The sequence below is a fragment of the Poromitra crassiceps genome (genome assembly GCF_964638095.1).
Source record: "Poromitra crassiceps genome assembly, chromosome: 9".
In the NCBI taxonomy this organism is placed as follows: Eukaryota; Metazoa; Chordata; class Actinopteri; order Beryciformes; family Melamphaidae; genus Poromitra; species Poromitra crassiceps.
Window position 1 is genome coordinate 45,625,228 of NC_139630.1, and position 13,160 is coordinate 45,638,387.

At 43.8% G+C, this 13,160-nt stretch overlaps 1 protein-coding gene across 1 annotated transcript in view; it reads left to right on the forward strand.

Moving 5' to 3' along the window:
- Nucleotides 1-1,131: 1,131 nt before the first annotated feature.
- Nucleotides 1,132-13,160, forward strand: part of LOC310782340 (uncharacterized protein) — a gene marked incomplete at its 3' end in the record, with an annotated part of 20,884 nt that continues 8,855 nt past the window's right edge. Inside the window, exons 1-8 of the mRNA XM_083643006.1 lie at nucleotides 1,132-1,160; nucleotides 3,160-3,193; nucleotides 3,308-3,340; nucleotides 3,506-3,559; nucleotides 3,649-3,678; nucleotides 3,793-3,964; nucleotides 4,738-4,847; nucleotides 4,986-5,163. Coding sequence (XP_083499132.1) covers nucleotides 1,149-1,160; nucleotides 3,160-3,193; nucleotides 3,308-3,340; nucleotides 3,506-3,559; nucleotides 3,649-3,678; nucleotides 3,793-3,964; nucleotides 4,738-4,847; nucleotides 4,986-5,163 — 623 coding nt within the window. The 5' untranslated portion in view covers nucleotides 1,132-1,148. The remainder of the gene's footprint in view (nucleotides 1,161-3,159; nucleotides 3,194-3,307; nucleotides 3,341-3,505; nucleotides 3,560-3,648; nucleotides 3,679-3,792; nucleotides 3,965-4,737; nucleotides 4,848-4,985; nucleotides 5,164-13,160) is intronic.

The following is a 13,160-nucleotide window of genomic DNA, read 5'->3' on the forward strand; positions in this document are numbered from 1 at the left end:
TGAAAAATACTATTTTTATGCAGGCTTGAAGCAAACAGGTCATTAGCAAATAGTATTATAATGGAATGATGGGGGGATTAGACACAGGTGGAAGGGACGGTATACACACATACACACACACACACACACACACACACACACACACACACACACACACACACACACACACACAAGTGCACAAAACGGCTAAGACCTGAGAACTTCCCCAATCAGAATCGTTCGTCCTGCTGGTAGCAGGTGAGGGGGTTGCCTTGCTCATGGGAACTTTGACAGTAGGTGTCATGGAAGCATGACTTCCACAGACCGACAAAATCTGGGCTGATCTTGATCTGGTGTCTTCTTCTCTAACCCACCCAACACGTGTCACAACACGTTTTCCATGACCTGCTTTACCCTCCAGTTAAAAGAGCTGACATGCTGCAATTGTTTGCCTGCAATAATGGGTGTGTTTCAAGACTTTGCACGAACGTGTCAGTGTTTAAAATCCACATGCAGGGGAAAGTTACAGAGGAAATTTAAGATTGGAGATCTAATCTAATCTCTGTGCATCATTTTATGTTGTTGAACAATATCGAGTTCTAGAATTGCAAAAAATGTGAATGGGGGATTGTTTTGCTTTGGGTGTGTACTACTGCAACACTGATTCACAAAAGACTGGATGCTTTACCCCTTTTCAATAAAATGGATGTCTTCCAGATCGTATTTAAGGTGAGACTGGTGGTCTCGAGAGGGGGCTATCCTGCTCTAGTGGGGAAACAGCAGCACTCTGCACCTTCAACCTGCAGGTGAGTCTCTTGTGTTTTTGTCTACACATGTCTCTTGTGAGCTTACTTTTAGATGTGATTTAATGGATTCATATTATCTATAGTCTGTAATTGATGTACTGTATTAGATAAATGAATGAGGGATTTTCTGCATCAGGTTTGATATTTTTGACATTTAAATGAACTTGAAAGTTAGAAAAGTTAAAGAGTGTCTGACTAAATCAGTGAATTATGGTTAATATCCAACTAAATTAAGCAACTTTATTTTAATTCATTTCATACTCTTGAAAGCTTTTCAACACTGCAAAATGCTATTGTGTTCTTACATTGCATTATTTAAATACAGCCATTCCACAGGGTTAAAGTCCAAGATAATCTGCAATCATGATCAAGTTGGTAATGTATACCATTTTTGGATTACTTAAAAAGTTCTCAATATAAATGTGCATACATTTTGTAAAAATAGTTGAAAACAGCTCACCAACAGATACAAAAATGAGCATGAGCATATATGAGCATACAAATGACTATATGTTTATACATACAAAGAAGTGCCGCAATCTGATTTGTGAAACACGCATGACTTTATCACCCCCCCCCCCCACACACACACACACACACACACACCGATGCCCCCTGAGCACAGCTATACTGCATACTTGTACTAAGTCAAATTCCTCGTTTGTAATCTGATTACTTACTGTGTCTATTAAAGTGAATCTTGAATTTAAAAAATCATGATTTGCCTCTCCCCCGACAGCTCCTCCACTGGAGCCCGACTGCGAACGCTCCACCCCGGCTGAATGGCACGGTGGAGGCTGTGCAGCCATTGCACAGGCATTCCAAGTTCGGCCATTAATCTGTGCATTCGGCCATTAATCGACCATAATTACCTAATTAAAAAAATCCGGGTCCGTTAGGTCCCCGCAGCAGTGCTCTTTACAGTTCCTGAAAGATTCAGCACGATCCCACGTAAAATGGCATAGCTGTGGCTGAACACAATTCTGCTCACTCACTCACACACACACAGACAGACAGACAGACGGACAGATACTTTGCATTCTTATTACTAGCAGAATACTCACCCTTGTGTGACTGGGCATTTAGTCAGGCCTCGCTCACAGAGTTGGCATGCAGCCTCTCCTCTCTTGCCCAAGAGGGTTTTCATAGTCCACCTCCCTGGCTGATTCCAACTCAGCTCAGGTGTGCCCCCCACTCAGGTGTCTTCCACTAACAAATTGAGCTATCCATGGTGCTGAACCTGTGTTGACTCATTTGGGCCACTAATTAGCCATTTTTGCCCATTTAGTCTGCCCTAATTACCTACCGTAAATTCCGGACTATAAGCCGCACCTTTTTTCCCGTTTTTTGGCCTTTTTTGGCCCCTGCGGCTTATATAACGGTGCGGCTTTTCTATGGATTTTTTCAAAAAAAAAAAAAAAAAAAAAAAAATCTCTCTTTTTTAGCACTCTTTCTAACTATAAATCCACTTCTGTTTTAATTTCCTCTCTTGCCCTCTTTTCACCACACTGTATGACACTGTATGACACTGTATGACACTGTGTGCACTGTAAATAACAACACAGGTGGTGTTGTGTTATGTTGTTTTGTTGAAATGTTAATAAATGGGAGCATTACATATGGTAATTAAACATTAAAACACAAAAAAAAAAAAAAAAAAAAAAAAAAAAACCATTAAAACACCCGCGGCTTATAGTCCGGTGCGGCTTATATAAGAAAAAAATAGTCAACTTTGAAGGTGCGGCTTATACACCGGTGCGCCTTATAGTCCGGAATTTACGGTAATTCAAAAATCTGGCTCCGCTAGGTCACCCGCAGGGGTGCTCTTTATACACTTCCTGAAAAATTCTGCCCGATCACACGTAAAATGGCATAGCTGTGGCTGAACACAATTGTGCTCACTCACTCACTCACACACACACACACACACACACACACACACACACACACACACACACACAGACAGACACTTCGCATTCTTATTATAGGATGAGCTGAGTGGACTAATCTCCCATTGCCGGTTCGTATCTAGGTTCATCCTATTTACTGGAGCAGGGAACAACGTTGCCATTGCATGATAAGCTGATGGGATGGTAATGATTGTTCCAGGTATTAGTCAGTTATGATTTGTGAAAAACCTTTGATTTTGATTGCAAAACACTTGAAAATATAAATTAATTGTCTTAATTTTATTTCTTTTGCAAGTGACCATGGTATAAGCGGGTTAATGGCCTTCGAGGGGTCCATTGTCACAAATTTGGCTGTGTTTTTCATGCCTCCACGCCATCCCTTAACCCTTACATATTGGCATTTGATGATTGATACATTGATCTAACTTTATACTTCTTATCCTGTGTTTCATTTTCTCCAATAGTGGAGTATTGCCATTATTGCAGGATTGCTTTCTGGTAGGTTCATCTCAATAGATCTGCTGCAATGATCATATAGTTAGGATGCTATTTTCTCTACACTCTATCAAAAATACAATACATTAGTGACCAAATTGTTCTTTTATTAACCAGAAAGCAACCAGCAGCCCCCCTCCAAAATCTCAGGTAAGACCACTGTAGTTGCACCGTAGCTTGGTTTACTTTTTGAAATTACAAGGCTCTCCTGTGACAGTGCAGACATCGTTTCTCATCCCTGTTGCTTTGAAATATCAGGTTCTCGCAAAGACTCAGTAACATTGTTGCAAAAATGTGTTTTTCGTTTTTAAACAGACAAGCGAATGATGTTTCCATTTCCATTTAGCATCTACTCATTCATAAAACCAGGTGAGAGATTTCCCTCAATGGCACTTTTGAACAAACTAAAACATACAGTGGCTCACTTTTAATACTGAAGTCTGATACCTTCTTTTCAGTAAAACCATGCTACTATCCAACCCATCTCCGTAAGCAGCCTATGCCTTTTCTTTTACATTTATATACAGTATGTCAGACGATCAGCACTTTCTTCTACACTAAGCACCTTGTCTAAATTCCTCCTACCTGGATGACTGATGTAGAATGCTGGACTGACTGGTTTGACAGAGATGATCCCAGTGGAACTGGGGACTGGGAAACTCTTTCCAATCTCCGCAGTGAGAACCCAGGGAAGATCTGCAGTAACCCCGTTCAGATCGAAGTCACCACTACATCTGGGCTCAGTGTGGCTTCAACAGGGAATGTAATTTCTGTGTAAGTATTGTACCAAACAAAGTATAGCACTAATGTATTAACCTTTCTGCAGTGTTTACAATTGATTCACTGGAAAAATAGCTCTAAATATCCACAAATGTTGTTGTCTCAAATTGTTTTATGGAAACCAGTTGTTAATTGCGCCGCTAATGAAGCTAGCAAGCGATAAACACATTTCACTTATATAAATACTTCACAATAAAAGCCTCCCGTTAGTTTGTCAGTGGAAAACTTTTAATATAAGGAGCTGCAGCAGGAAATGGAGTTACACCCAGGCAACCCAAAGTTACATGGTGCAGGAAACAGGACCTTACATGGTGCAGGAAACAGGTGTTCAGGGCACAGAGGGGGAATGATAGAGGCACCATTCTCCCTATTAGAAGTCAGTGTACCATCAAAATGATTTAGAAACTGTTACAGTATATTAAGGTAAAATAATAATAATAATAAAATTAATTGTTTGTTTGCGTGTGGTGTGTGTTTGCATGTGTGTGTTTGACTGCATCAGGCAGGCACGTTGTCAGTCACCGAACAGTATGCTAAATAGACCTTCAAATTGCTTCAACAAATTAGTGTCATTCATTGCCAAAACATTCAGTCATTTGTTGTGTTCTACTTGTACACCACAACCATCTATCACCTGAGCAGGCTAACACAAACCATAAAACGAATTTAATAGCAAATGCTATTTGACCCAGATGTGGTTAATATCAATTGGACGCATTCATTCAGTTCCTTCAGTACTTAAATTTTCACCTTGTTCCCTTTTTCAGATCTGACACAACCACAGGATTCGTCTGCAAAAACTCAGAGCAAACGACGACACCCTGTTATGATTATCGTGTTCGTTTCAGCTGCCACCCGCCATTCTGCGGTGGAGGAGGTAACTATGAGTCCACTCCGAATCTGCACCGAATCATTGTGTGCACAAGCATTCAATTTGAAGTGTGTTGGTTACGCTGTTTCTCGTTCGTTGCTCTCAGTGTGCTGGACCAAGTGGTTTGTTGTTTCTTGTTCTCAGTGTGCTGGACCAGGTGGTTTGACAGGGACAATCCCGGTGGAACAGGAGACTGGGAACATCTGACTTCCCTGAGGTCCGAGAACCCAGGAGCCATTTGCCCTTACCCTCTGATGATCGAGGCTGTTACCGCTGATGCTTCTATGACCCCAGCCATCAGCACAGGGGACACCTTCTATGCGTAAGTTGACTTACAGCAGAATAGTGCTTATGGTATTTCTTTAGCCTGGTCAAACATACTGATCACGTGAACTCACATTCTGTTTCGTTTGGTGGATCAGTCTAGCCTCCAATCACTATGCTTTTACCAGGGTCGTATTATTTTACAGCCAAGGATCCTTTAATCAATCAATCAATCAATCAATCAATATCTCTCAACACGATGAGCTCTCCTCCAAAGATGGAACCCTGAGAACCTAGACTCTAATCTGTGATTTCCTGAAGATGCACTGCCTGGAGCGACTCCTTGAACAGTGAATGGGAGACTGACTTTGCAGATGCACATTTAGATGAGATTCAATTTGAATGGCCCACGTGGGGGAACTGGGTGGTGTGCATGTAATAACTCAAACTTTTACACCTAGGCAAGGCTTATTTTATTCTTCTGACAAGAACTCAGAATGTATGTGCGGTCCCAGAATATTAACTGGGCCAATGTTACAATCACCTGTGCACCGTCTCTATCGGCTCATTTGAAATTGAGCTGTCTGTCAGTGTGTCGTCACAAATCAGTGCGCAGGACAAGCTTCTCTCTCAATCCTGGCGATAGGCGACAGCAGAGAATGTGAACAGTCCTTGGGCTGAGGAAAAACAAATACGAACACTGCAATTCAGATTTATTCCCAATAGTGTCTGCTTTTATCCTTTCCTATTGGTGATATCGAAGAGTTTGATAACAAAATGACATCCCCCCCATCATTTGATAGGAAGTGGCATCTGCTCTACCAAATGTCAATAGCACAAAATTGAAACAAATTGGAGTACGTTTTAAAGGATAATAGGTCACTTTTACAGACTAGAGTCCATCTATGTTTTAAGCGAAGATTTGTTTTGAGGCATACATATTTTTATTATGCCAATATCTGAGGGGGAAAACATTAAAGAACTGTAAGTGTAAATCATGTCGTTTTGAATGCTGAATTACTAACTGGACTGAATCATTTTTCAGCTACAATCCAACCACAGGATTCATCTGCCGCAACACGGACCAGGCAAACCCAGGCCACATGTGCCGTGACTATAAAGTCAGGTTTGGATGCCCATGCAGTTATTAAGCCACCGGCTCCACAGCAACACTGAAGACAATGGAAGATATGCAGATTCTCTTTCTGTCATTTTCTTCTCTTTATTAATTCAGATTAATTTCTCCTGATGAATAATTACAGTAATAACTAAAATTCATCATCCTTTTCCTCTTCTATAATTGAGTAGGCCTACCTTGAAATCATTGTCAAATGACTAATGAATGAAAGAACAGCGATTAAAACAAAGTAGGAATAAACAGTAAATCCTATGTTTGTTTGTTTTTCATCAACTCCCACTCACAACAACCCTACCCACTTTTATTCAGAACTTACCACATTAGTATTCAAATAAAGTCTGACTTACAAGCTTACAGACAGATAAGGTTATATTGTGGGGGCTGTAATGCAGAGATTCATGCATCTCGACCACACAGTGGAGGTTGGTGTGATGCACTGCCAGCAGGGGGCACTGCACGGCAGTGCCATTCAATAGCAATGTGAGAATGTGGGAATGTAAGTTCGTCTGAATAACATTATATGTAGGCACACATACAAATTCTAACAAAGACGATGTTACAATAGATATACTGTAATAGGCTTGTTCTGTGTGTGTGTGTGTGTGTGTGTGTGTGTGTGTGTGTGTGTGTGTGTGTGTGTGTGTGTGTGTGTGTGTGTGTGTGTTTGTCTGTCTCTCTCCCTTTCTCTTTGTAACCTTGGTGTCTTCAAGTTGGGTTTAGTGTCCTTGCAGCCTCGCTCTCCTCTCTCCGACCTAAATCACATCTCTATCATATTTCCTTCAAAGTCAAATGCTCTGCTTTAGGATGCCCGATACCGATAACCAATATTACATTGCTGTCATGGCCGATAACCGATATTTACAGATGTCGATATAATCTGTATACAAGACGTTTCTCTGGCATAATCAAAGTTTGTACATACTGAAAAACACATGTAAACACTGTGGAATTTAAAAAAGTAATGTGTTTCTTTATTTCCAAAATATTTGGAAAAGCCCATAAAGCATAGATTTACATTAGATTGTTTCCTCTCAATATTGATAACCGATATTAACATTGCGATTATTTTGCTCATCGGCCCGTTATTAAAAGATGACTACCATTGGCCGATATCGATGATTACCGGTATATTGTGCTATATATATATATATAGTGATATATTGATGCAATCTCTCACACAAACATATATATGTGCATGTACGATATACTGCATACACACACGCACACGCACGTGCACACACACACACACACACACACACACACACACACACACACACACACACACACACACACACACACACACACACACACACACTGAGGGGGAGCAGGAAAAATACAAGGTGATTTCTGCTACCTCAACACTGTCAACATTTCCTCAGGAGATGAGCACTGATAGGTGCTGAAAAGGAAGCGCAGTGCAGAATGTGTGTGTGTGTGTGTGTGTGTGTGTGTGTGTGTGTGTGCAGAATGTGAAACAAGGCAAGAAAACTTTTCCAGCCGTCAGCCGTGGGGACAGATTCCATCATTAGGATGTTTGGCTAATGCTTGCACTGTCTCAATATTTCATTTTTGGTGGTATTTAGGTTGTGTGTGTGTGTGTGTGTGTGTGTGTGTGTGTGTGTGTGTGTGTGTGTGTGTGTGTGCGTGTGCGTGTGCATGGGTGCGTGCGTGTGTTTGTGTGCTTGTGTGCATCTACACATACCGTACGGCGTACACCTCGCGTCTGTACAATAAGCATCTGGCATTGTTTGCTGTGAAGTTTGTGAGGAATAATGAGTGAGTGATTATGTGCGCTGCGTGTGTAAGCTGGGAATGCGGTGGCGAGGGGGAAGTGGCTGCCGTAGTGACTAAAAAGCTGTATGTTTAAGTGCAGCAGAAGCGTTGGCACTGTGGGAGCTGTGGAGCATTACAGAGCTCCATCCTATTCTATTAATCTTCTCCCAATATTCCATGGCTGTGAGGGCCTATTTATAGACCAGGGGATGATTAAGTGCTGAAGTACTGTGTCACAAAGGGAACCCAGCTCATTTTCTACTTCCCCCCCCCCCTCCTCTCTTTCATGCCATCTCCTTTTCAGACTTTCTGCCTCCCCCCCCCTCTCTCTCTCTCTCTTTCATGCCATCTCCTTTTCAGACTTTCTGCCTTTTTCTCCCCCTCTCTCTTTCCCTCTTGTGCTGCTCTTCCTCACACCGACATCCCTATGCGGCTCAGCAGCTCTCGCTGAAATGATGTTTGACTCAAGGGGTGAGGAGAAGTCATTCAATTCCCTTTTTTCTTCTGTTAAGCAGCCGACAAAGGGCTTTATGGAAATGTTAATTGTTGTGAGGGCGCTTCAGGAGGAGCGACAGCAGAGAGGCCGTCTTAACAAGAGTCATAATAGGTCAGGCTCAATGAAAATTGAATGGAGTACACTAGTTAAGAATGGGGAGCTAAATGCTTATGTGCGCGCACACACACACACACACACACACACACACACACACAGATCCCTGCTATATCGCAAGGTGTCCTTGACTGGAAGTGGAGCACTACGCAGGAAAAAGGGTTAAGCTAATTTTCATGTGCACAGAAGTGATTTATGGGAGAAAAGAGGAGAAGAAGTAGAGAGAGGAGAGGAGAGGGGGAGGACTGACCTCGCCGTGCTCAAGACCGGCCTCAATTCTGCTTCTTCAGAACGCTGCGAGTGTAGAGAGAGAGAGGAGATCAAACTCCTCTTTGTGCTTTTCTATAGCGCGCTCTACACTGGTCCTGCGGGTTCAGGACCTTTTGTGGCGAATACATCAGCTATTTAAAACATTCTGATGATTTGCACAGGGAGAAGGAACCGCTGAAAGTCACTCAGAAGGCGAAGTGTTGCTATGGCCCAGTGGTGTAGTCTAGTTTATTGTAGTGGGTATACTGCAAATGTCAGCTTTGACTGAGATATGTTTCCACGCGGGGGGGTGGGGGGGTTTCCAGGGGATCCCCATCAAATTGATGAATTGTTATTATTTCGTTATATATTCATTATTATTTCATTTACAAGAAGTTAACACAATTGCATATTTATTTCATTCACAAGACGTTAGCACAATTATAGAATGTACAGAATGGCTGTTTTGATCAAAGTTTCACTGTTATCTCTCTATCTACAATACAAATAGTCAGGCAACTCTGGACAAAATCATCTTCACCTGCCGTTATCTACCCGGTGAAAGTGCAGTGAAAGTTCTGTCACAAAACTATATTGTAACATATCTCTGCACATTTTTAAGTGGGTATACTCGCATCCTGGAGCTTCCCTAGTGGGTATACTGCGTAATGCTGTGTATACCTGCGCATCACATAGACTACACCACTGGTATGGCCATGTTGTACAGTAGGTTTGTGCATGTGTGGTCAGAAAAAGCATTGACATATGTGTATGAGGGGGTGTTAGAATAGGCCGTGAGAATGCAGTCCTTTATGGGTAATGAATGTCATAGTTTTGCATAGTGCAGAGTTATTTGGTAGGGATTGGTTATAGAAATTAACCAAACCTATATACATGTAGTATGTTCATCAGTCTCATATATGTCAGTACTAATGCAGCCACTGCACGGCATGAAAACACACATTGCAGAATGCAGCAGTGATGGAAAATGTAAAGAAATCCTGCATTCAAAATTGTACTTGAGTAAAAGTGTAGAAGTATTAGCAGTAAAGTGTACTGAGGTATCAAAAGTAAAAGAACTCCTTCTGAAGAATGGTCCCGCTCAGAGTGTGAAATTATGGATGCATTAATCTTAAAGTACTTTCATGCGGTAGGTCTAACTGCCCATGTTCGTTTAAAACTCTAACAGGGCATCATATTTGATGAGCTAATCATATGTTTTGCATGGAAATCCATATTCTGAAAAGTAAAAAAGTACTATATATCTCACTGAAATGTAGTAAAAGTAGCCTATAAAGTCTCACCAAATGGAAATACTCATACATCAAAACTCTACTTTAAGTAGGCTAACAGTACTGGAGTGAATGTAGGGCTACTTTACCTCCCACCTCTGGAATCCACATTGTTATTTTTAATAAATTCCCAAACTAGGCAAATTGGATGCCTTCAGGGAATGCATGCTGAATTGAGTATAAATGAATAGATTGCTACCCACCGCCACCCTCTCGGGGTAGTGTAACACCAACTCTGGATTTCTCTTAGCACGGCAATATGAGTCTGAAACGCTATTAAAGCATGAATTCTGAGAGATGAAGGAGATAAACGTGTCATGCCTGCACCTTTCTGCAAGGTGAGAACAACACCAGGCGGGCTATTTTCACTTTGACAAGCCGTATTAGTCTTGCAGCTCGTGCCTGCCGGCAACTCCAGCATGATGACTGTCCGGAATATTTTGTTTCCAGTCACTGTAGCGGATCCCTTGATTGAAAATGCTGAATGCTGAGAAGAAGTTACCCCTTGTTTGCAGTGTCTGATCCTGGATGTGCGAGGCTGCTGTTGGCCCCACTCATCCCCAGTTGTTACAGCTCGTCTCTGGGTCTCGCTGGCAACATGGTGGATCCCATTACTAGGGCGGCAGCCTACAGGTCAGAGATGTGGGCCTGCTCGATGCAGAAAATAAATAGGCAACTCTCTCCTCTCTCTCAGTTACTAAACTGTCAAGGTGTCCTTGAGCAAGTCGCTCAACCTCCTGCTCCATTTGGGCTACTGAATAGATACATGTAGATTGTGGAAGCTTTCAGGTGTGAAGCAGGATTTTACTGAAAAGAAAAAGATCTAATCTTCCCTGCTACAGGTTAAGAAAACGTTCTATATTGCAACTCAACCGTCCTTGCAGTGGTGACAATTGGCAATTTTTGGCCCGATGCAAATGGGCAATTTGGTTCTGGTGAAAAGTTAAAAACACGCACATGCAGGTGGAATCCGGCAGGTGCACCGTGCAGAGGTGGAGAGAGGCTGGTGCACCGTGCAGAGGTGAAGAGAGGCTGGTGCACCGTGCAGAGGTGGAGAGAGGCTGGTGCACCGTGCAGAGGTGAAGAGAGGCTGGTGCACCGTGCAGAGGTGGAGAGAGGCTGGTGCACCGTGCAGAGGTGAAGAGAGGCTGGTGCACCGTGCAGAGGTGGAGAGAGGCTGGTGCACCGTGCAGAGGTGGAGAGATGCTGGTGCACCGTGCAGAGGAGAGAGGCTGGTGCACCGTGCAGAGGTGGAGAGAGGCTGGTGCACCGTGCAGAGGTGGAGAGATGCTGGTGCACCGTGCAGAGGTGGAGAGATGCTGGTGCACCGTGCAGAGGTGGAGAGAGGCTGGTGCACCGTGCAGAGGTGGAGAGAGGCTGGTGCACCGTGCAGAGGTGGAGAGATGCTGGTGCACCGTGCAGAGGTGGAGAGATGCTGGTGCACCGTGCAGAGGTGAAGAGAGGCTGGTGCACCGTGCAGAGGTGGAGAGAGGCTGGTGCACCGTGCAGAGGTGGAGAGAGGCTGGTGCACCGTGCAGAGGTGGAGAGAGGCAGGTGCACCGTGCAGAGGAGGAGAGAGGCTGGTGCACCGTGCAGAGGTGGAGAGAGGCAGGTGCACCGTGCAGAGGTGAAGAGAGGCTGGTGCACCGTGCAGAGGTGGAGAGAGGCTGGTGCACCGTGCAGAGGTGGAGAGAGGCTGGTGCACCGTGCAGAGGTGGAGAGAGGCTGGTGCACCGTGCAGAGGTGGAGAGAGGCTGGAACAGTTAAATAAAACAGCTCACACACTGCAAGGGCTCCAGTGAATCATTTTATTTCACCGTTGGTAACGTTTCGAGCAGACTGCTCTTCCTCAGGTGCCAGAATTTGGTTCTGGCACCTGAGAAAAATGTCTATCTGATCAAGGTTATGACTATAATCCCGGTTTTACGATCATATGAAAATGAGGGAGTCCTCGAGCTGGATAGCTCGGATGAGTCGTTTATGGAGAACCGACACCTTGATGTAGACGCAGTGTCCGCATGAGCCGGGGAGGCTGATGGCCTGCCTGATCAGTGTGGTACCAGCCCAAGCACTGGAGACAGACCGTGTGACGGTCCTTTGTCTGCACTGGTTCTGCACTGGGGTCTGCACTGGTTCCAAAGCTCCACCCGATGATTTCTCAGAGCCGGGGGTCCGGCCGGAGGGACCAGCTTGTCAGTTAGCCATGTCGAGTGATATCTGGTTTGATCACACAGGACGACGCTGTTTACAGTACGTGACTGTAAACTTTTCAACAACAGTAACTAGCTTATTACCGTAGCTGCTAACGATAGTGTGGTTTGCTGTTGTTAGGTAAGATTGTCTCTGCTTCTGGTATGAAGTGGAGAAAACGTAGGCACTGAAGCATGCTAGCACTCGGCAAAGTTCTTAAACCGCTAATGAACAGTTAAGCTAGCAAAGCTAACAGGTCACGATAAGGTGTTCTTCTATGAACAAGAAGAAAGGAAAAGATGGACTCCCTCCCTCTGACACCCGCCCATATATGGGGTACCGCTCCCTGGCGAGAGGATTCGCCTTCACCAGCCAAGATTGAGCATAGTGATATAGGGCTTCTGTACGTAACTTCACACAGGGATGCGTTCCCATAGCGAGCTATCGAAGTGAGTATTTTGCTTGTCTGAGTTACCCTGTGTATCACATGGCATCTCAGTCTGTGTATCACATGACATCTCAGTCTGTGTATCACATGACATCTCAGTCTGTGTATCACATGGCATCAGTCTGTGTATCACATGGCATCTCTGTCTGTGTATCACATGACATCTCAGTCTGTGTATCACATGGCATCAGTCTGTGTATCACATGACATCTCAGTCTGTGTATCACATGGCATCTCAGTCTGTGTATCACATGACATCAGTCTGTGTATCACATGACATCTCAGTCTGTGTGTCACATGGCATCTCAGTCTGTGTATCACATGGCATCAGTCTGTGTATCACATGACATCTCAG